Source organism: Heterodontus francisci, chromosome 35, assembly GCF_036365525.1.
Source record: "Heterodontus francisci isolate sHetFra1 chromosome 35, sHetFra1.hap1, whole genome shotgun sequence".
NCBI classification, from domain to species: domain Eukaryota; kingdom Metazoa; phylum Chordata; class Chondrichthyes; order Heterodontiformes; family Heterodontidae; genus Heterodontus; species Heterodontus francisci.
The window spans coordinates 29,316,537-29,340,332 of NC_090405.1; the positions used below are offsets into that span (position 1 = coordinate 29,316,537).

At 50.2% G+C, this 23,796-nt stretch overlaps 1 protein-coding gene across 1 annotated transcript in view; it reads right to left on the reverse strand.

Annotated features, from left to right (window-relative positions):
- Positions 1 to 2,428: 2,428 nt before the first annotated feature.
- Positions 2,429 to 23,796, reverse strand: part of ice2 (interactor of little elongator complex ELL subunit 2) — a 108,464-nt gene continuing 87,096 nt past the window's right edge. The window contains exons 12-14 of the mRNA XM_068015183.1: positions 16,925 to 16,975; positions 9,634 to 9,895; positions 2,429 to 3,330 (exon numbers count right to left, since the gene is read on the reverse strand). Coding sequence (XP_067871284.1) covers positions 3,121 to 3,330; positions 9,634 to 9,895; positions 16,925 to 16,975 — 523 coding nt within the window. The 3' untranslated portion in view covers positions 2,429 to 3,120. The remainder of the gene's footprint in view (positions 3,331 to 9,633; positions 9,896 to 16,924; positions 16,976 to 23,796) is intronic.

Below are 23,796 nucleotides of genomic sequence, written 5' to 3' on the forward strand. Positions count from 1 at the left end.
GTGGGCTGCGTTAGGGCCGGGGATGGTCGGTGGGCTGCGTTAGGGCCGGGGATGGTCGGTGGGCTGCGTTAGGGCCGGGGATGGTCGGTGGGCTGCGTTAGGGCCGGGGATGGTCGGTGGGCTGCGTTAGGGCCGGGGATGGTCGGTGGGCTGCGTTAGGGCCGGGGATGGTCGGTGGGCTGCGTTAGGGCCGGGGATGGTCGGTGGGCTGCGTTAGGGCCGGGGATGGTCGGTGGGCTGCGTTAGGGCCGGGGATGGTCGGTGGGCTGCGTTAGGGCCGGGGATGGTGGGGGGGCTGCGTTAGGGCCGGGGATGGTCGGTGGGCTGCGTTAGGGCCGGGGATGGTGGGTGGGCTGCGTTAGGGCCGGGGATGGTCGGTGGGCTGCGTTAGGGCCGGGGATGGTCGGTGGGCTGCGTTAGGGCCGGGGATGGTCGGTGGGCTGCGTTAGGGCCGGGGATGGTCGGTGGGCTGCGTTAGGGCCGGGGATGGTCGGTGGGCTGCGTTAGGGCCGGGGATGGTCGGTGGGCTGCGTTAGGGCCGGGGATGGTGGGGGGGCTGCGTTAGGGCCGGGGATGGTCGGTGGGCTGCGTTAGGGCCGGGGATGGTCGGTGGGCTGCGTTAGGGCCGGGGATGGTCGGTGGGCTGCGTTAGGGCCGGGGATGGTCGGTGGGCTGCGTTAGGGCCGGGGATGGTCGGTGGGCTGCGTTAGGGCCGGGGATGGTCGGTGGGCTGCGTTAGGGCCGGGGATGGTCGGTGGGCTGCGTTAGGGCCGGGGATGGTCGGTGGGCTGCGTTAGGGCCGGGGATGGTGGGGGGGCTGCGTTAGGGCCGGGGATGGTGGGGGGGCTGCGTTAGGGCCGGGAATGGTGGGGGGGCTGCTTTCGGGCGGGGGATGGTGGGGGGGGGGGCTGCGTTAGGGCCGGGGATGGTAGAGGGGCTGCGTTAGGGCCGGGGATGGTGGGGGAGCTGCGTTAGGGCCGGGGATGGTGGGGGACTGCGTTAGGACCGGGGATGGTGGGGGACTGCGTTAGGACCGGGGATGGTGGGGGACTGCGTTAGGACCGGGGATGGTGGGGGACTGTGTCAGGGCCGGGGACGGTGGGGGGGGGGGGCTGCGTTAAGGCCGGGTATGGTGGGGGGACTGCGTCAGGGCCGGGGATGGTAGGGGGGCTTCTTCAGGGCCGAGGATGGTGGGGGGGCTGCGTTAGGGCCGGGGATGGTGGGGGAGCTGCGTTAGGGCCGGGGATGGTGGGGGAGCTGCGTTAGGGCCGGGGATGGTGGGGGACTGCGTTAGGACCGGGGATGGTAGGGGGGGCTGCGTTAGGGCTGGGGATGGTGGGGGAGCTGTGTCAGGGCCGGGTATGGTGGGGGGACTGCGTCAGGGCCGGGGATGGTAGGGGGGCTTCTTCAGGGCCGAGGATGGTGGGGGGGCTGCTTTCGGGCGGGGGATGGTGGGGGGGGGGCTGCGTTAGGGCCGGGGACGGTGGGGGGGGGGGGCTGCGTTAAGGCCGGGTATGGTGGGGGGACTGCGTCAGGGCCGGGGATGGTAGGGGGGCTTCTTCAGGGCCGAGGATGGTGGGGGGGCTGCGTTAGGGCCGGGGATGGTGGGGGAGCTGCGTTAGGGCCGGGGATGGTGGGGGAGCTGCGTTAGGGCCGGGGATGGTGGGGGACTGCGTTAGGACCGGGGATGGTAGGGGGGCTGCGTTAGGGCTGGGGATGGTGGGGGAGCTGTGTCAGGGCCGGGGATGGTAGGGGGGCTGCGTTAGGGCCGGGAATGGTGGGGGAGCTGCGTTAGGGCCGGGGATGGTGGGGGACTGCGTTAGGGATGGGGATGGTGGGGGAGCTGTGTCAGGGCCGGGTATGGTGGGGGGACTGCGTCAGGGCCGGGGATGGTAGGGGGGCTTCTTCAGGGTCGAGGATGGTGGGGGAGCTGCGTTAGGACCGGGGATGGTAGAGGGGCTGCGTTAGGGCCAGGGATGATGGGGGAGCTGCGTTAGGGCCGGGGATGGTCGGGGGGCTGCGTTAGGGCCGGGGATGGTAGAGGGGCTGTGTTAGGGCCGGGGATGGTCGGGGGGCTGCGTTAGGGCCGGGGATGGTCGGGGGGCTGTGTTAGGGCCGGGGATGGTCGGGGGACTGCGTTAGGGCTGCTCGCTTTAAGTGAAATCTTTTTGCACCCTTTTCACTAATGCCATTGACATTGTCCCTTTGAAATCCCTGACATCATTTCACTGTTAAATAATCTGCCCACTGACTGAAATGAGGAGTGTGGGTTCAATCCTTTGGAATGCAATTGACGAAGGAGTCTCTGTTACTGAGGCTGTTCATCGGCTCGCTGGGAAGGCTCCACTCTGCTGGGCTTCAGATTGAACAAGTGCACCAGCAGAACAAGCAGTGGGTAACGGGAACACAAAAACACAATCAAATGGCCTTTTCCCCAATTTATGGCTTTTATTAAAACTTTCACAAAAATGTATTAAAGAGGAGCTGAGCAGCCTCTGCTTTGCAATGTTGAGATAAGCAGTGACTTGAACAAAGCTTTTTGTTTCTGAAATGAATCTAGAGGCTGCACCCTGAATGACCAATCTCGGAGTCATTCTTGGAACTCTGCTCATTAAAACCACACTGCAAAGTTATTCCCTTTTGAACTGGAAAGCATTTCGCAAAAGGAGACACTTCGATCATGTCCCATTCAAAAAATGTTAAACCTTGCGAGGGTGACAAGCTCTTTGCCTTTTTATTTTTCTGTTGGAAAAAAATGGCAATCCTCACTGAATCTGTGCCCATTCTTTCTAACGTATATACAATGCCAGCCTCTTACAAACAGCTGCCAGAACCAACACAAGGCTGTGCTCTCAAATCAGTGTTTGGTTCTCCCAAGGGGAAGAAGAACCTGGTGCCAAGGTGTGGACTGCACATTCACAGAAGGGTCTTGGTGCTGCGACTGCTCAAAGACTGGCCCGCTGACAAATCCCTCAGATCACTGTCTTTCCAATAGAAGGCTGATTTAGACAGGGCCGCTGCTACATGCCTTTACAAAGAGGAAGGGCTGTGGGCTGCCTTTCCTCACTGAGAGTGCAGGGTGATTAATAAACAGCACTGGCACCGCCCCACATCCCAATCTCACTGCCCCTGTATGCACTGTGCCTTCTTCAGTTTCTTCTTGGCTCTCCACCACTTTTGTCGCTTTGCTCTCTTCCCTTTATTCTTTTTTTTCTTTGGTACTATCCCTGCGTTTCCATTTTGCTGGGCTGGCGGGGGATGACTCCTCGTTTCCATGGTAACCGCCTTTCCTTGTGCAGGAATGCCCCTGTTCGCTTTGGCTTTGCCTATCTGGAAATGTAAAACCAGATAGATTTTGATGTGACTCATTATCACAATGCAGTCTGCTGTTCTGACATTACATCATATCATAGGCAGACCTTTCTCCCCCGCCCCCCTCCCTTCCAGTCAGTCTAACACAGAGAACTATCAACATTTATTCCAGGACATATTTAACTACTTTAACATTACATGTGTCACACATGAAAGTTCCGATACATACCAATTGGAAGGCCCTACTTTTACAGTCTGGGAGTAGGCAAGCATGTCATGTACGACATGGATGAATGGTCAGGGCCACAGCAGGGGCATCCAACAGCGGCGTCTCATGAATGACGGAATTGTCGGAAGGCCGGGATTGGGATGGGTGGGGAACGGTGGCAGTGCACAGTGAAGCACAATCTCACAACTCACTATCCCGTTCTGTGTGTTTCGGCAGTCAACCAGCTTGCTTTCCCAATCGAGACAGAGTGTGCAGCATCAGAGTTTACTATTCCATTTCCGAATCCTTAGCAATAACTTGCATTTATATAGCACCGTTAACATTGTGAAATGTCCTCCCAAGGTGCTTCACGGGAGCATTATCCAACAAAACAGTGATTAAAAGCTTGGTCAAAGGGGTAGCTTTTAAGCACCATCTTCAAGAAGGAAAGAGAGGGCCAGAAAGGGAATTCCAGAGCCTAGGTAACCGAGGGCTGGAAAAACAGAAATATACAAGAGGCCAACTGGAGGAGCACAGAGATCTTGGAGGGTTGTAGGGCTGGGGAGGTCAGAGATAGGGAGGGATGAGACTATGGAGGGATTTGAACATGAGGATGAGAATTTAAAAAAAAAAATCGAGGTGTTGTTGAAGACTTGGTTTTGGTTGATCCAAACTCCAGCTGGGATATTCCTGCATCATTAATTTTACACCTCCGTCAGCACAAATTCAGCTAGTACAGGCTTAGAAAGCACAACTCTGTCACAACACGCAGCTGAAACAGAGCCCATCAATTCTTTGAAAAGGGGATTTGAGAGTAGCTTGAAACAGGAAGATAAAAGGATGTAGGCGGGGAACTTATAATTGTCAACGTTAAAAGCACAACGAGAAATCGTGCTGAAAGGAAGTGCAAACCCTTTCCACAGTTGTACTGTTTCCAGCACACTCTAATATAGATGGATGTTTGTTCCAGTTATTAAAGGGGTTCGGTGACTAAAATGATGCACACAGAGTTTGAAATGCACTATCAACAACCAGAAGATTTGCTTCAATGGAACAAGCTGCAATCCATTCCATGGGATTATAGCAGGATTGTCATTTACAGGCATCAGGACCAGTGGGAGAGTGGATTTAGACAGAGAGGTGGTGATCTGGACAATCCTGAAGCTGGCTGGCTGGATGGACTGAATGGACAGTTTCAGCGCTGGACTTGTCTATGATTCTATATATGTATTGAGTGAGAAGGAGTGAACATAACTCCAGCCCATTAGTAGTACAGGGCTCCCACTGCCACAGAGATTTATTAGGCAGTTTGCAGACACCAGAACAACAAAGGAATTAATTAATCCCAAAGGCTTTGAAAATAATGGGAAGAGAAATTAAGCAACTGGGGTCGAGTTAGAGTTAAAATCATTTTGGCTCTTCATGATTTCCGTCCTGACTCATAAAATGAGTCGAGAGTTAACAATGCAACAATCAGGTTGATGTTTTCCGACAACACAAAGCAGTTATAGTAACCAATTTAAACTGGAAATCCAAAATAAAAGCAGAAAATAATTAGTTCAGAGAGGTCTGAAAAGGACAAAGGCAGATCCATGAGGAGCAGGAAGTCGGTCATTCAGCCCATCAAGCCTGCTCCGCCATTCAATTAGATCATGACTGATCATCTACCTCGACGCCACTTTCCTGAACTATCCCCATATCCCTTGATATCATTATTATCCAGAATCAATTGATTTCTCTCTTGAACATGCTCAATGATTGAGCTTCCACAGCTCTCTGGGGCACAGAATTCCAAAGATTCACCACCCTGAGTCAAAAAATTCCTCCCCATCTCAGTTTTAAATGCCCTTATTCTGAGATTATATCTCCTAGTTCTAAAGGAAACATCCTATCCACATCCACCCTGTCATGCCCTGTAAGAATTTTGTAACTTTCAATGAAATCTCATTCTTCGAAACTCGAGAGAATACAGGCCCAGTTTCCTCAATCTCTCCTTATCCCAGGGATTAGACTGGTGAACCTCCTTTGCACTTCCTCTATGGCAAGTATATCCTCCCTTAGATAAGGAGACCAAATGTACAATGGATGGTAGGGCCCTAGGAAGTATAGAGGGACCTTGGTGTACTTGTACATAGATCACTGAAGGCAGCAGCACAGGTAGATAAGGTGGCTAGGAAAGCATATGGGATACTTGCCTTTATTGGCTGAGGCATAGAATATAAGAGCAGGGAGGTTATGATAGAGCTGTATAAAATGCTTGTTAGGCCACAGCTGGAGTACTGTGTACAGTTCTGGGCACCACACTATCGGAGGGATGTGATTGCACTGGAGAGGGTGCAGAGGAGATTCACCAGGATGTTGCCTGGGCTGGAGCATTTCAGCTATGAAGAGAGACTGAAAAGGCGAGGGTTGTTTTCCTTGGAGCAGAGAAGGCTGAGGGGGGACATGATTGACGTGTACAAGATTATGAGGGGCATAGATAGGAAGAAACTTTTTCCCTTAGTAGAGGGGTCAATAGCCAGATTTAAAGGTAAGGGGCAGGAGGTTTAGAGGGGATTTGAGGAAAACCTTTTCACCCAGAGGGTGGTTGGAATCTGGAACGCACTGCCTGAAGAGGTAGTAGAGGCAGGAACCCTCACAACATTTAAGAAGTATTTAGATGAGCACTTGAAACACCATAGCATACAGGGCTACAGTCCAAGTGCTGGAAAATGGGATTAGAATAGGTGCTTGATGGCCGGCACAGACACAATGGGCCAAAGGGCCTGTTTCTGTGCTGTATAACTCTATGACTCTAAAAGTTTACACAATACTCCAGGTGCGGTGTCACCAAAGCTCTGTACAATTGCAGCAAGACCTCTTTACTCCTGTACTCAAAACCCCTTGAGATGAAGGTTAACGTACCATTTGCCTTCTTAATTGATTGCTGCACTTGCATACTAGCTTTTAGTGACTCATAAACAAGGACACCCAGGTCCCTTTGGACATTAACAATCTCTCACCATTTAAGAAATATTCTGTCTTTCGGTTTTTTTTACCACCAAAGTGGATAACTTTACACTTATTCACATTATATTCCATTTGCCATGTTCTTGCCCATTCACTGTTCAAGTCCACTCCCCACAACTTACCTTCCCACCTCATTTTGTGCCATCAGCAAATGTGGAATTATTATATTCGGTCCCCACATCCAAATCATTTATATAGATTGTAAACAGCTGTGACCACAGCACTGATCCTTGCGGTACCCCACTAGTAACAGCCTGCCATCCTAAGAATGACCCATTTATCCCTACTCTCTGTTTTCTGTCTGTTAACCAATTCTCAATCCATACCAGTATATTACCCCCAATCCCGTGTGCTCTAATTTTCTTTACTAACCTATGTGGGACCTTATCAAAAGCCTTCTGAAAAATCCAAATCTACATACCTCCAACACTACTCCATCCACTCTCCACCTCCTGCCTCGTACCAAACTCAGTACTTCTCTTCCCCACACCTCACCACCAGCTAGTACAGGTTCCTCCCTTCACATCACGTCCATCAACACCACATCCTTCCTTTATCACCGGCTCCCAGCTCTGCCGATAATCCCGATCCACACTTTGATAGTGAAGGGCAGACATCTGCGGTCCTCCTTGCTGCAATCCAACATCAGTAAACTATTGGCTACCCAGACCGCACCCCCACACCTCACTGAGGTTCACATCCTGATCACCTCATTGCCACATAACCAATGCATGATTCTGGTCCTTGTCTTCAAATCCCTCTATAGCCTTGCTAGCGCACACCCCCCCCCCCCCCCCCCCCCACTACAACCGTGGCCTCTGGCCTCTCCCCTGCCCCACAACTCAACTCCAGGGCTCAGACCCCTTATCCCCCCCACCACTCTGTGGTCTCTTATCCCTTCAAACCCAGCCAGAGTCCCTGTACATACAACACTGGCCTACTTCTGTCTGCCTGGTCCCTCTTCGAGAGCCTCCTGTTTTACATCTTCTGCCACTTGGTGCCCACTGCCCTTTAAATAGCTTGGACACATCTCCCTGTAAGAAGCATTATGGGATGGTTAGAAGCGGTCAGGTGTGGGGGTGTGCAGGCAGAGTTGGAGGGAAGCCTGCAGTACCAAACCCAGGGTCAGTGAGTTGCCAGGGATGGCTCAGGAGACAATCCATAAATTCCGTACCTGCGTGTGCCGAGTGGACGTGGGAGGATGCAGGCTGGGACAGTGAAGGAGACTAAACTCAGCCAGAGTCATACTGTTATCAGTATTCAGTGACCCAACTTGAGGAGTGCATCTGTGACACCTCGAAACCCTGAATGGCCAAATAGCCTGACACAACCCGCCATCTAGGTTTCCCCTGTATCATCGGGGGAGGGGGGAGGAAGGGGGAGCTGATCTCAGGGGACGGGGCGTAGATTGAGGGGCTCTGTCAGTTTCTGTTCGTCATTGAATTGGGATTATCGATTAGAGGGACTGTAAACAGATGGGGTTGAGCAGAGCAGGGACACTGCACCTGTGGTAGGGGTGAAATATTTAGATCAAAGTGTCAGGAGAGCAGAGAGAGATGGCGACAGTGGAAGATAATGGAGACATTCAGCCAATGGGAATAAAAATTGGGCAGGGAGGGTGACAGGTGCCTGATCCACCATTGCCAGCTCCCCTGCAGTTGGTAAGTCTCTGACTGGTGTTTCGGAGAGCTCGGGATAGCGACTATCAATTCTCGCTGAATGACGCCAGGGAAACAAAACCAAGTCTGTTGATAACTGAGTTTACATTTGGAGAGAGCGTTGGCACAGGGGGAGCGGGTACCTCAATATGCCAGGCACCAAGAGGCTCAGGCCATGGAAAGTTATTGAGCACTGCTACAACTCGTTGTGAGGGTGGCAGGGGGCAGTTTAGAATCAGGAAAAGCTGTAACATGGAGAACAATTACAGAACGAAGGACAAAAAAAAACCCAGCTATTAACCAATCAGATAAAGAATTTCAGAGAAACCGCTTTCCACAGAGCAGTGAGAATGTGAAACTTGCTACCACAAGGGATGGCACTGACACATTAAGGGGATGCTTGATACAAAGATGAGGGAGAAGGAAATACAGAGATATCGGGGGAAGAGGTAATTTTTTTAGATTAGATTAGATTAGATTAGAGATACAGCACTGAAACAGGCCCTTCGGCCCACCGAGTCTGTGCCGAACATCAACCACCCATTTATACTAATCCTACACTAATCCCATATTCCTACCAAACATCCCCACCTGTTCCTATATTTCCCTACCACCTACCTATACTAGTGACAATTTATAATGGCCAATTTACCTATCAACCTGCAAGTCTTTTGGCTTGTGGGAGGAAACCGGAGCACCCGGAGAAAACCCACGCAGACACAGGGAGAACTTGCAAACTCCACACAGGCAGTACCTGGAATCGAACCCGGGTCCCTGGAGCTGTGAGGCTGCGGTGCTAACCACTGCGCCACTGTGCCGCCCTGGGATGAGGCTGGAGTGGAGCATAAACACGGGCTGTAGACTTGGGCTGTCTATCGAGGGGAGATAACAAACTCTCCACAATTGGCTAAACAGGGACTCTTAAATGACAACGCTGGGTTTCTGCTCCTCAAACACCCAACTTTAAAATAAACAGAATGTTGCTAGGATACATCAGCAGTGCCCAGAGCGTGTAGAAACACGTACTGAAGCTCTTGTGTGAAAGCTGCTGGGCTATAGTGCTGTATCCCAGTAACCGTTTGCTATTCTCTCCAGTTGCAGGTGAGTCCTGCCACTGATAACATCTGCCAACATGACCAGAGATTTAGGGTCTGACGATCTAAACACCACAGATAGAGGTGACTACAAGTTCCTACACACCATCTTTCTTTCTGCCCTGCTGCCCCTTTAAGCAGTGTCATATTGCCCCCACCTGTAGTAACTGCCCTAAAGCACTACTAAACCACGCTGCCTGCTGGCTTTCAAATTGCTGGATCAGTCATTCTTGGGAGACTGAAACTCAGCAATGCTGTCTTCAGAGAGGTTCATTGGAAAAAATTCCCAGGTTTGCAAGCTGTGAACACTGGAATTCTGCCAACATGGTGAGAAGCTGATGAACAAACAAACCTTCTGGTCTTGAAGATTGTCCGAGGACCTGGGAGGGAAGGTACAGGGAGCTCTGCCGTGGTGGATATGGTAAGGCAGCAAGATATTGGGATCCAGGGGTACCCAGGGCACTGAGAGACTAGACGGGACCGGAGGGAGCGTGCTGTGCGCAGCGTGAAGGTTGTAGGCTGCTCTGGTGAACTTCCCTCCTTGCGAGCTGCGATGGATGGTTATGGACGAGTCTCCTGAGGAATGACTCAATAGGTATCTGCCCTCTGGCAAACTAGGGTTTAAAGAAAGAAAGCATCAGTCACAATGGCAAAAATCCAGCCAGTCTCGCTGTTCAGTACAGGAAACTGTGCTAAGTCTGTGTAATATCAATTCTTAATCACCAAGGCCTAACATATTACTGCACTGCTCACAGTAGCCACGCTGTGTTTACACTGAAAAGCCAAGTGTAAAACTGCAAGCTTTATTTCTACTCAAATAACAAGATGAGATCACCAGGCAGGCGTCCAAGGGATGTCATTATGGTTTCATTTTTATCAGTAAAATTCTTTACATGACGTCCAACTTTGGAACAATAACTGTTTAAATTGACATGCTGTACTAGTGGCTCTCCCCCAGCATTACTCGAGGGTGATCTGGCAACTGTGAGCATGGTCTAAATGAGAGATCGGTTAAAAAGTGATGCAATGAGCAGATCCGCCAGGGGTCAAACCTCAGACATCATACTTACTATGATGGTGTCTTTCACACAATGGACAGCATTAAGTTCCAAAACGTCCAATCACACAGACAGATCTACTATTAATTTATTTACTAAAAGCCAAAGTGGGCCAGGGATGGGGAAGAGCCCAGAATGAAGTGGGCCCCCACCCTACACTGTGGGTCCAGGGCACTTGCACATTGCAGCAGGCATCCTCTGCATATTGGCAGGCCTGGAAATTGGTCTCAGCTGTGGCATGGGGGGATGGCGGGTGTGCGTGGGGGAGGTGTTTAGCTGCCGGATCTGGTCAAAGCCTCAGTGGGCTGGATGTTTCACTTCAAGATCATCAAATTAAAATTTTGGTTACCATTTAAACGTTACAGTTTCTGGCCAACGATTAACTGAAAGCATTTCCCCTGTTTGGTGTCACAGTAACTCCACCCCTTTATGGGTGGCATAGTCACTTGGTGCAACTTTACCCCACTGCAATTGTTAGCGACAGTTCATTGATCCCAATGGTAAGAAAAAGAGGGAGAGACAGGGAGAGAGGCAGCGGGAGAGAGGCAGCGGGAGAGAGGCAGCGGGAGAGAGGCAGCGGGAGAGAGGCAGAGAGAGTGAGAGTGAGAAGGCGGGGCCGGGGAGAGAGACAGAGAGACAGCGGGGGAGAGACAGCGGGGGAGAGACAGCGGGAGAGAGACAGCGGGAGAGAGACAGCGGGAGAGAGACAGCGGGAGAGAGACAGCGGGAGAGAGACAGCGGGAGAGAGACAGCGGGAGAGAGACAGCGGGAGAGAGACAGCGGGAGAGAGACAGCGGGAGAGAGACAGCGGGAGAGAGACAGCGGGAGAGAAACAGCGGGAGAGAAACAGCGGGAGAGAAACAGCGGGAGAGAGACAGCGGGAGAGAGACAGCGGGAGAGAGACAGCGGGAGAGAGACAGCGGGAGAGACACAGAGAGGGAGAGAGAGAGAGTGAGAGTGAGAAGGCGGGGCGGGGAGAGAGAGAGAGCGGGGCCAGGGAGAGAGACAGAGAGAGCGGGGCCAGGGAGAGAGAGAGAGAGACAGAGAGAGAGAGAGAGAGAGAGAGACAGACAGACAGAGACAGAGAGAGGGGGCGGGGCCGGGGAGAGAGAGAGAGAGGGCGGGGCCGGAGAGAGAGAGAGAGAGAGAGAAAGAGAGAGCGGGGCCGCGGAGAGAGAGAGAGAGAGAGCGCGGGGCCGGGGAGAGAGAGAGAGAGGGCGGGGCCGGGGAGAGAGAGAGAGAGGGCGGGGCCGGGGAGAGAGAGAGGGCGGGGCCGGGGAAGAGAGAGAGAGGGCGGGGCCGGGGAAGAGAGAGAGGGCGGGGCCAGGGAAGAGAGAGAGGGCGGGGCCGGGGAAGAGAGAGAGGGCGGGGCCGGGGAAGAGAGAGAGGGCGGGGCCGGGGAAGAGAGAGAGGGGGCGGGGCCGGGGAAGAGAGAGAGGGGGCGGGGCCGGGGAAGAGAGAGAGGGCGGGGCCGGGGAAGAGAGAGAGGGCGGGCGGGGCTGGGGAAGAGAGAGAGGGCGGGGCTGGGGAGAGAGAGAGGGCAGGGCTGGGGAGAGAGAGAGGGAGGGCGGGGCCGGGGAGAGAGAGAGGGAGGGAGGGCGGGGCCGGGGAGAGAGAGAGGGAGGGCGGGGCCGGGGAGAGAGAGAGAGGGCGGGGCCGGGGAGAGAGAGAGAGGGCGGGGCCGGGGAGAGAGAGAGAGAGGGCGGGGCCGGGAGAGAGAGAGAGAGGGCGGGGCCGGGGAGAGAGAGAGAGAGGGCGGGGCCGGGGAGAGAGAGAGGGGGCGGGGCCGGGGAGAGAGAGAGGGGGCGGGGCCGGGGAGAGAGAGAGAGGGCGGGGCCGGGGAGAGAGAGAGAGGGCGGGGGAGAGAGAGAGAGGGCGGGGGAGAGAGAGAGAGGGCGGGGGAGAGAGAGAGAGGGCGGGGCCGGGGAGAGAGAGAGGGCGGGGCCGGGGAGAGAGAGAGGGCGGGGCCGGGGAGAGAGAGAGAGAGGGGCCGGGGAGAGAGAGAGAGAGGGCGGGGCCGGGGAGAGAGAGAGAGGGCGGGGCCGGGGAGAGAGAGAGAGGGCGGGGCCGGGGAGAGAGAGAGAGGGCGAGGCCGGGGAGAGAGAGAGAGGGCGGGGCCGGGGAGAGAGAGAGAGGGCGGGGCCGGGGAGAGAGAGAGAGGGCGGGGCCGGGGAGAGAGAGAGAGGGCGGGGCCGGGGAGAGAGAGAGAGGGCGGGGCCGGGGAGAGAGAGAGAGGGCGGGGCCGGGGAGAGAGAGAGAGGGCGGGGCCGGGGGGAGAGAGAGAGGGCGGGGCCGGGGGGAGAGAGGGCGGGGCCGGGGGGAGAGAGAGAGGGCGGGGCCGGGGGGAGAGAGAGAGGGCGGGGCCGGGGGGAGAGAGAGAGGGCGGGGCCGGGGGGAGAGAGAGAGGGCGGGGCCGGGGGGAGAGAGAGAGGGCGGGGCCGGGGGGAGAGAGAGAGGGCGGGGCCGGGGGGAGAGAGAGAGGGCGGGGCCGGGGGGAGAGAGAGAGGGCGGGGCCGGGGGGAGAGAGAGAGGGCGGGGCCGGGGGGAGAGAGAGAGGGGCCGGGGGGAGAGAGAGAGGGCGGGGCCGGGGAGAGAGAGAGAGGGCGGGGCCGGGGAGAGAGAGAGAGAGGGCGGGGCCGGGGAGAGAGAGAGAGGGCGGGGCCGGGGAGAGAGAGAGAGGGCGGGGCCGGGGAGAGAGAGAGAGGGCGGGGCCGGGGAGAGAGAGAGAGGGCGGGGCCGGGGAGAGAGAGACAGAGCGGGGCCGGGGAGAGAGAGACAGAGCGGGGCCGGGGAGAGAGAGACAGAGCGGGGCCGGGGAGAGAGAGACAGAGCGGGGCCGGGGAGAGAGAGACAGAGCGGCGCCGGGGAGAGAGAGACAGAGCGGCGCCGGGGAGAGAGAGACAGAGCGGGGCCGGGGAGAGAGAGACAGAGCGGGGACGGGGAGAGAGAGACAGAGCGGGGACGGGGAGAGAGAGACAGAGCGGGGCCGGGGAGAGAGAGACTAAGCGGGGCCGGGGAGAGAGAGACAGAGCGGGGCCGGGGAGAGAGAGACAGAGCGGGGCTAGAGAGTGAGTGGGGTTGAGGGGTTGAGGGGTGGAAAGCGAACCTGGGACCAACCAACACACCTTCCTCTCCCCCATGCTAACTGACATTGTAAATGGTTCCCTCTCCTGAATGCCATCCTCCTGCTTTCCATATCCTATCAGCACCACATCCTGTTTTCCGATCACATCTGTCCTTGCTGATCTACACTGGTTCCTAGTCTCCCATGTTGATGCTCCTCTTTAGCCTCTTCCTATCCTAACAGCATAACCTTCCATTCCTTCTTCCCTCATATATGTATCTCGCTTCCCCTTAAATGAGTCTCAAAGTCCAGCTAACATTATCAATTTGAACAGAGATCTGAGTTCTATTAAAGAGATGCCCCCAGGACTGTCAGCTGTCTCACAAACTTCCCACCAGGGAATTCAAGGCCTGGCAGGTGATAGATGACTGAGTCAGCTTCTACCCAGCAGCGAGCAATCATTTTGAACCTCCTGATACACAAGTACCGAAATCACACCTGCTGGGAGTTAGCGATGCCCCACAAAGACGAACCCCAGAGGTATGCCCGTTCAGCACTAAAGGCAGCTCTGAGCACGACAAGCATCTCTGCCTCAACTGATGACAAACAGCCTGAAGTGAGTCTGGGATTGAAACTTAGACCGCCAAACAATGATAGACCATTAAACTTGGGAACAGAATCGCAACTACTTCTTGCAATGCAATGTGCAAGGATCAACTCAAAACACAGAATACCATATCCCATGGAAGATCCTGCCCAGCATGGTACACTCTTGCACACCCACTGGACCCACACACAAGGCCAACCTTTCTGGGAGTGATCCTGGAGGCCACAAAGCCAATGATCAAGAACAAGATTTCTTCAAACCTACTGCATCTGCTGGGCCTGTCCACAGGGACACAAGGTTGAGAGGCTCCTACTAGCGAAACTCTCACTGCTAGTGGCAGGAAGATGGGTCCATTAAAGCTCAATACCTGCTTCTGCATCACAAACATGGATTCAACACCTATCAGACAGATGTCACATGATGAATGCCCTACACCTTGAACTGCTGGAGGGGTCAAGTCTGGACTCCCTACGACCTGGAGATCCGTACAAATACCCCCTCACAATCTTCACCATTCATTCTTGCACAGGGAGAAGCTGGATAAGGGACCCAACAATGTCCTAGAAAAGATCTGTTCCCATGCTCAAGAATAACTCCTTGTGCTACTCTGACTCTGAAAATCTAATGCACAAACATGCACAAGAGTGTCGATCATGCACACCACCACGAATCACACATTAAATATTTAAACACATAAGTATGTATCAATGTTTTTCGAAATAAATATTTTACACCATGAAAAAAAACAACCTTAGAACCCATGTACAGGAGAGTTTCCAAATAATTGGTAAGCAGAAATTTGCAAGTATTGAATGAGGATCTACCACTGGATTAATACTTTGCAAAAGGCAACTGGAATGAAGAAATCAAAGTCTGGAAACTGTTCAGAGCAAAATAACACATTTATCGGAGTTTAAAATAAATCATACTGTAGAATGAAACAGCTGGACTTTTCCTACTGTGTGCAGTAAAGGGAGAGGAGTACTATTTATGTAAAGCTAGCAGACAAGCTCAAAAAATAATTCAAAAGGCAAATGGAAAGTTAACCTTTATCTCAAGGGATGGATCAAATGGGTGGAAATGATACTGCAGTTGTATAAAGCTCTGAAGAACTGCATTCAGTTCTGGGCACTGCACCTCAGGGAGAATATACTGGTCTTGGAGAAGGTGCAGTGCAGATTTACCATAATGATAACAGGGCTAAAAGGATTAAATTAGGAGGGAAGTTACACAGACAAGGCTGTAATCCCTTGAATATAGAAATATTTAAGGATGATCAATTGAGGTGTTGAAGATTGGGCCAATAAGGGAAAAAATACATTGGGAAAATCCTCTCTGAGCACCTCAGGTTCCAATGTTCCTAATGATTGGTCAGTAACAAATTCCTGGATTACCTGCATTGGGCTAGAGGCTGCACAAACCCATAATAAGCGCGTCTGCTCAGGCGAATTGCGAAAACGTGGATCAATTTATATTTTCAGAAATAGACTTTTACTGTGACCACTCAAATGTCTCCATACAAACTATTTATTGTTTGCAAATAACACACACATAATCCAGGGCTCCCACTCGCATGGTGTTGTTCAGTGAGGAAGAGGCTACACAGTCTTAGAATAACAGGGTGTTATAACAATGAAAACATGTGATCAGGGCCACTGATTCACAGCAACACGGGATTCTAGGATTACCACCAGTTTGATGTATGAAATTTCACAAACCAGTTGTCCGTGATTTGATTCTTTTATTGGCCAACTTTTATCGCTGCTCACCTTTGGTTCAACGTTTCTGAATGTAATTAATAATTCCTCACTGCAAATATATCTCCCTACTTTCCTCCTGTTGGCTTTATGTGCTCTGAACAATATGGATGCGTTTAATCATCATTGTGACATGTTACCGTAGCAACATCCATATTACTGTAAAATCAGCAAAAACATCTTTAAGGATAAAATAACTGAGAATGCACAGAGAACTCACAATCTCTCTCAGGACAGCATTGGGTTCGATGGCATTCCTGCCCTTGGTCATTTCCATAAGATAGTAACTTCAAAGCACGAAACTGACCACCCCTCATTATGAGTGGAACAAAACTAGTGAGTCAAGCAACGCCTTGAGTTAAAAATTCGCATGCTTGTTTTCAAATCCTTCTATGATCTCGCCCCCTCCCTATCTCTGTAATCTCCTCCAGCCCCATAACCTTCCAAGATACCTGCGCTCCTCGAATTCTGGCCTCTTGAGCATCCCTGATTTTAATTACTCTACCATTGGTGGCCGTGCCTTCAGTTGCCTAGGCCGCAAGCTCTGGAATACACACTATACCTCTCCACCTCGCTTTCCTCCTTTAAGACACTCATTAAATGCTACCTCTTTGAACAAGCTTTTGGACACCTACCTAATATGTCCTTTTTTGGCTTGGTGTCATATTTTGTTTTATAACACTCCTGTAGAGCGCCTTGGGACATTTTATTATATTAAAGCTGCTCTATAAGTTGTTTTTGCTTATCAGTTTGTAGATACACAGCCACTCTAAGGATTGCTTGGAAGTATTAGTGATCATTTTATCAAAGTGTAGAGAGAAAAGTAAGTTGTTCTGTTGATCACTGTTGTAAACACCCAGGATTTCAAAAGATTCCCAACAACAATTTATATTTATAATAAAACATCCCAAGGCACCTCACAGGAGCATTATAAAACAAAAAATGACATGGAGCCACATAAGGAGGTATCAAGTCAGATGACCAAAAATGTGGTCAAAGAGGTAGGTACTAAAGAGTGCCTTAAAGGAAGAGAGAGAGGCGGAGAGATGTGGGAAGGGCATTCCAGAGCTTGGTGCCAAGGCAACTGAAGGCACGGCCGCCAATAGTTTCAATGACAAATCACACAAAGAGATGGATATTATACACAAAGTACTCACCTTGAAACTTTTTTCAGTACATGACGAAGGATATTCAATGAATTTACAGGCCTGTGAATAAAAGGAAAAGGAATACTGTCAAAAACACAATTCGACTGGAGATAGGAAATTGGAAACAAACATCCTGTAGTCAAACAGCATTACTGATGAGACAGAGTAACACAAAGCACAAGACAGCACTGCCCCTACTTTCAACACCTATGTACAAGGTGACATTTCACTCTCAGGAGGCAACATCACCAGCTGCATAAGATGAAGCATAAAAGGCAAATAAAGCTGACAATGAAGGGCATCAATACAAAAAAAGTGAGCAAAGGAAAAGATCTAGGCTCAACAAATTTTGAAAGTACAATCACAGCACATTGTAGCAGTTACAAGACAAAAAATGGGGAGGGAAAGTGAGCTTGCGCAGGTGTATGTGCATACGTATGTGATCAATTTTATTCTGTACATTTATTAAACAGTTTAATGTTGTCGACACTAAGACGGAAGCAACAGTTCTGCGTTTGAAGGAGTTACTATCACTCACTTTTACTGTTAGCAGAGAATCCATCGCAAAGCCAGCCAGGAATGACTCAAGATCACTTAACACTAAGCCATTAACCTTACACCAGCAGGCTCAGAAAATAAGTACAGCCTAGGCCATCCATCCAGAACATCTGCAGTTCCCCACTCACAGCCTTAAAATGGCTCCAGGTGGTTTTCCCTGTTGCTCTAACCTGGATCTTCCTGACATCATTCTTAAGTTTGCCCTTCACCAGTTTGAACCAGCCCAAACTAGTTCATTGTCCCACTGACGCACTTTGATTTGACTGAAGCAGTGCTCTGAGTTTACCTTTGCTATTCACCATTCTGCACAACTTTAAAAGATCTTTGCAATAAAAATTGAGCATTTTTGCTTTTCCTCTGCAATTCTGCAACAGGACTCGAGGTGTTAAACCAGGTTTACGGCGAGACACCAGGAGAGCTCCACCAAACTCTAGGGTCCGGTTCAATCAACTGCTAGCCTCAGAATGGCTCTTGCATCTACATACTGGCAGCACAGTACATACTCTTCTGCCACAGTATGACGCAAGGGAAAATGTCAGCCAGGACAATACAATTACTGACAGACATATGTAAACAGTCTCCAAGCACAACCAAGTGTTACAAGGAACTGAAGAGATTCTTTATAACAGTGTGACAGTGCTAAGCTAAGACACTTCAGAGTCTGTGCCTCTGGATTACTAGACCAGTGATATAGCCACTACGCTACCATACCCAGACATGGTAAGTAACGGGTTAATTACCACCAGGACTTTTCCAGTTCCATCAATGTCACTATTTTACTTTCAATAAGCAATACTTTGCATTTTCCTACACTCAATTTCATTTAACCCAATTGTGAAACTGGTCTTTGGAAGATCTTGCTTGTCTCTTCTGAGTCTACTGTAGTCCTCTCTCCCATCATAGGTGCGTATTATTCCAAAAAGTTTACCTGTTCAATTTTATGGGTTCCCACCCCTCATTTTCTCATGTATTCCAATGGTCTGTTAGTGCCTTTCTGAATTCAAATCTCTAAACATGAACAGTTCTAAATAAACTGGATTATATGGGGATACATGTTCTACTCCCCTTGGTCCAATATATTTGCTACGTTAGCTGGGATTCTTTGCAGTTTACTGTACCAAATAGCGTAGCATCACAAACAAACTAGTAGATTAAACAAATCAAAGAACTACAGTAACAACCTTCGTATATATCCCCACTTTTTAACATTTAATACCTCAAACTCCTTCACAGTAATAGAGAAAATCAACGTTAAACCACAAAATGAGACTGGAGGTTTAGGGAGGGAGCGCCAGAGCATGGGACCATGTTGTTTGAAGGAAAGGGCACTAATAACGCAGTGAAAGGAACAGGGAAAATTTAAAATTCTTATCCTCCTGTTCAAATACTGCCATGGCCTCACCTCCTTCCCTATGTCTGGAACCTCCTCCAACCCTCTGAGATGGGAGAAGGTTACAGAGACAGGGAGAGGTGAGGCCAGGGACAGATTTAAATACACTGATGAGAATTTTAAATTTGACTCATTAGAGGTTGGGATCCAATTTAAGTCAACAACCACAAGGGGCTGTGTGTGGATACAGGAAGCACCATTTTCAGTGGATGGAGGATGAGAGGCCAGCTAGGAGAGCACTGGAAAAGTTCAATATGAAGATGACAAAAGCATGGATAGGACAGCCAGCAGCAGATGAGCTAAGGCAGGGGCGAAGGCACAACTATCTGACAGAGGTGGAGGTAGGAAGCCTCTGATAGAGAGGATATGGGATTGAAAGTCCAGGTCAGCAGAGGTTGCAAGCAGTCTGGTTTAGCCCGAGACAGTGGCCAGGCCAGGAGATGGAGTTGACAGCATGGGTACAAAGTTTGTGGTGGGAGGGTTGCTTCGATGACAGCTTCATTTTTCTCAATGTTTGGCTCGAGGAAACTGCAGCAAACCCAAAACTGGATGTCAGACCAGCATTCTGACAGCAAAGAGGCAGTGGAGAGGGCAAGAGATAAAGCTGGGCGGGACTAGCGAACATATAGAAACTGAACCAGTGTCTGGCAAAAATGGCACAACAGGCTGCACATGGAAGAAGAGCAGCAGGGTTAGAAACAGGTGAGAAAGAGGTCTAGGGGTTCCCTCTCAGCCTTTGCCTGGTTTAACTGTAACAGGCTTTAATTTTTAAAACACTGTTTTTAGCTCCCCCTTGGTGAATCCTTGTTCAGCGCTTTCCAATTATAAGGCAAAGAAACCAGCACAAACAGGTTTTCTTAGGTTTAAAGAACAAAAGTTGAAATTTATTAAACTTGAACTTAAACTACGCGATACAAGCATGCAGAGAGAGACAGAAAAGAGAAGAAAAATAAAATGGAAAGGTTTGAGGCAATATCTGAAGAGTTTTTGTTACAGTTCTTTGAGCTCACTGTAGAGTCCTTGATTGTAGGTAGATCTTGCTTTTCGTTGAGGCCCAGTATTCTTCTTAAACCTTGTTTGCTGTAGGAGACTTTTCTCCCTTGGGGTTCATGTGTCTTCAGTGGATTCAGAGGCTTGTGAGAAAGAGATAGGAGAAGACAGGGGTGGCACAGTGCTTAGCACCGCAGCCTCTGTGTGGAGTTTGCAAGTTCCCCCAGTGACTGCGTGGGTTTCCGCCGGGTGCTCCGGTTTCCTCCCACAGCCAAAGACTTGCAGGTTGATAGGTAAATTGGCCATTGTAAATTGCCCCTAGTGTAGGTAGGTGGTACGAGAATGGTGGGGACGTGGTAGGGAATATAGGATTAATGTAGGATTAGTATAAATGGGTGGTTGTTGGTCGGCTCAGTGGGCCAAAGGGCCTGTTTCAGTGCTGTATCTCTCTATGACTCTCTCAGTCCAGGAGCAAATAGTCTTTCTGCATTCAAACTCTCTGTGGCTAGTTCAAAAGACACTGGAATAGCCAGCTGGTCTAACTAGTCCTGGATTGTATCACCTTAGCAGTCTCTGGAATGCTCCTCTTTCCCACAATACCTGGCGATCAAGGTCCATTTTGTGGGTTGAATATGTCAGGGAATGGTCCTTTGTCCTTTCAAGCACTGTCTGTTAATATGCAAATGTCTTTTCCAGCCATGGCTGATCTGTTTAACAAGTCATTTCCTCGCTCCAGCAACAATTTAAAATCAATGTCCATGACAAAATTAATGTGCCTCATTCTTGGCAGGTGGGGGCCTAGCATGACAGTAGAAAGAATAAAGGGGAAAGGTTTGAGGCAATAGCTGCGTTTCTATTTGCGGTCCTTTGAGCTCGATGTAGAGTCCTTGGTTGCCGCCAAGTCTTGCCGTTTCATTGGGGCCCACTGCACGCTTTAAAACTTGTTTCGATGTAAGGAGTCTTTTCTCTCTTGAGGTTTAAGTGACTTCAGTGGATCCGGAGATCAGTGAAAGAAAAAGCCAGACAGGAGAGAGGCTCACTTCCAAGTTCAATTGCAATCTGTAGTCTCTGTCTTCAAACAGTCCTGTGAGCAGTTCAAAACCAGACCTGGGTCAGCAGGTTAGTCATGTGACTTTGCTTTTTTAACAAACTCCTGCGTTTGTAGATTCCAAAGCTGTCGGTGCCGGTGCGGGGGGTGTAGTGCTGTCTCTTACACTGACAAGATGTGGATCACCATTACCCAGACCAATCTCTGTTAATTGAATCAGTGAGCAGTTCCCATTGTCTTTTCCTAGGTGACTGTTTCTTAGAATACAAATCTTGTTTCAGCCACTGCTGATCTCTTTAAACAAGTCATCTCTCCACTCCAGCAACAGTTTAAAATAAATGTTCATGTGACAAAATTAATATGCCTCATTCTTGGCAGGTGGGGGTCTTCATGACAGGGGACACAGGATGGATTGCTGGTTAAGTGTAAAGGTGATGGTGCAGACATTGTTAAGTGCTATGGCTACAATGTTCTATCTCTGGATTCACCAAACTGATACCAAGGCTTAGAGGGTTAAAGTACGAAGAGTGTTTGCAATAACGTACGTGCGTTCCCTTGAGTTTTGAAGATTAAGGGGTGATCGGATCAAGGTGTTTAAGATTTTAAAAGGATCGGACACTGAGAAATGATTTCATCGGGTGCTGAATCAAAAATGAGGGGTCACAGTTTTAAAATTAGAACTTGACTGTTCAGGAGTGAAATCAGGAATTCTAATCACACAAAGGGGAGTGGAAATCTGCAATTCTCTTTGGGGCAACTGAAGCTTTCAAGACCGAGATCAATAGGTTTTTTCCTTGGGTAAGGGTATAACAACAATTACATTTATATAGCACCTTTAACGCAATAAAACATCCAAAGGCACTTTACAAGAGCATTATAAAACAGTATGACTCCAAGCCACAAAAGGAGATATTAAGTCAGATGACCAAAAGCTTGGTCAAAGAGGTAGATTTTAGGGGGTATCTTAAAGGAGGAAAGCGAGGGGGTGAGGGTTAGGTAGGATATTCCAGAGCTTGGTGCCAAGACAATTGAAGGCATGGCCACCAATGGTGACACAATTAAAATTAGGTATGCACTGAAGTCCAGAATTAGAGGAGCGCAGGGTTGTGGGGCTGGAGGGAATTAGAGAGAGAGGGAGGAACGAGGCCATGGAAGGATTTGAAAACAAGGATGAAAATTTTAAAATCAAGGCGCTGCTTGACCGAGAGCCAATATAGGTCAGTGAGCACATGAATGATGAGGACTTGATGCCAGTTAAGACAAGGGATGACCTCAAGTTTAGAGAGGTAGAATGTGGGAGACCAACCAGGAGTACGTCAAGTCTAGAGGTAACAAAGGCATGAATGAGGGTTTCAGCAGCTGAAACAGGGGCTGAGCCGGATTATGTTATGGAGGCGGAAATAGGCAGTCTCAGTGATGGCGCGAATATGAGGTCAGAAGCTGATCGCGGGATCCAGTGTGACACCAAGGTAGCAAACAGACTGACTTAATCTCAGACTGTTGCTAGGGAGAGGAATGGAGACGATATCTAAGGAACAGAGTTTGAAGCGCGGATCAAAAAAAATGGCGTCAGTCTTCCCAAAATTTAATTGGAGGAAATTTTTGCTCATCCAGTACTGGATGTCGGATAAGCAGTCTGATAATTTAGCAACTGTGGAGGAGTCGAGAGAGGTGGCGGTGAGGTAGAGCTGAGTGTAGTCAGCATACGTGTGAAAATTAACAGTGTGCTTTCTGATGATGTCGCTGAGGGGCAGCACATAGATGAAAAATAGGAGGAAGCCAAGGATAGCTCCTTGGGAGACACCAGAGGTAACAGTGCAGAAGCCATTGCAAGTGATTCTCTGGCTTTGGTTTGATAAGTAAGGATTGAACCAGGTGAGATCAATCCTACCCAGCTGGACAACAGTGGAGAGGCATTGGGGGAGGATGGTGTGGTCAACTATGTCAAAGGCTACAGACAGGTCAAGAAGGGATAGTGTACCTTTGTCAGTCACAAAGAATGTCATTTGTGGGTTTGATAATTGCGGTTTTGGTACTGTGACAGGTGTGGAAACCTGATTGGAGGTTCCCTAGGACTTAAGATGTGGAGATGGGGGCCATACGAGGGGAACGAACAGGGTGAAAGAGAGTAATGGTTTTATTGGAGACTAGGGCATCAAAGGTGAAGGTAAGGGTGCAGTTGAGCAAATCAATAGCTGCAGAAATGCTGTGGCGGACAGAGGGCCAAAGGCCAGACAATTAAGATTTTGGAAGTGCAGTTGTCAGTGAATAGGGGGATAGTTTTTTCTGGGAACAGATACAGAGTTGGAGAGTGGGAAGGGGACATGGGTGGAGAGTGATACAAGGAAGTGATCAGAAATGGCCTTACAATGGGACTAGCAAGACCACTCAAGATGGCAAGGTTGAGGGGGTGGCCGTGAATATGGGTTGGGGAGTTTACATAGAGGGAGAGATTTATGAAGGATAAGGCAGCAGTGAATTCAGAGGAGAGAACATGATGGGTTGAGATTGAGCTCGAAATCACCGAGGATGAGAAGTCATTCGGTGCAGAGGCTGAAGGAGGAAAGCAGTGAAAATATCTCGGTGAGAAAACTTTTATTGCACTTGGGAGAGTGGCAGAGAACAATGATTTTGAAAGCGAGGTGAGATGCTCGAAGGAGAAAAAGTGCTAGAGGAGTAAAGGGTCAGGCCAAGATCTATCAAGGGATATGGAGCAAAGGTGGATAAATGGAGTTGAGATACAGGTCAGCCATGATCTAATTGCTGGAGCATGCTTAGGGAGCAGAAACGAGACATATTGAGAGAAGTTGAAGGAGAACACTTGGTTCCACCATGTCAAAGGCTACAAAGAAGCCAAGAACAGCAATAACTTGCATTTATATAATGTCTTTAACA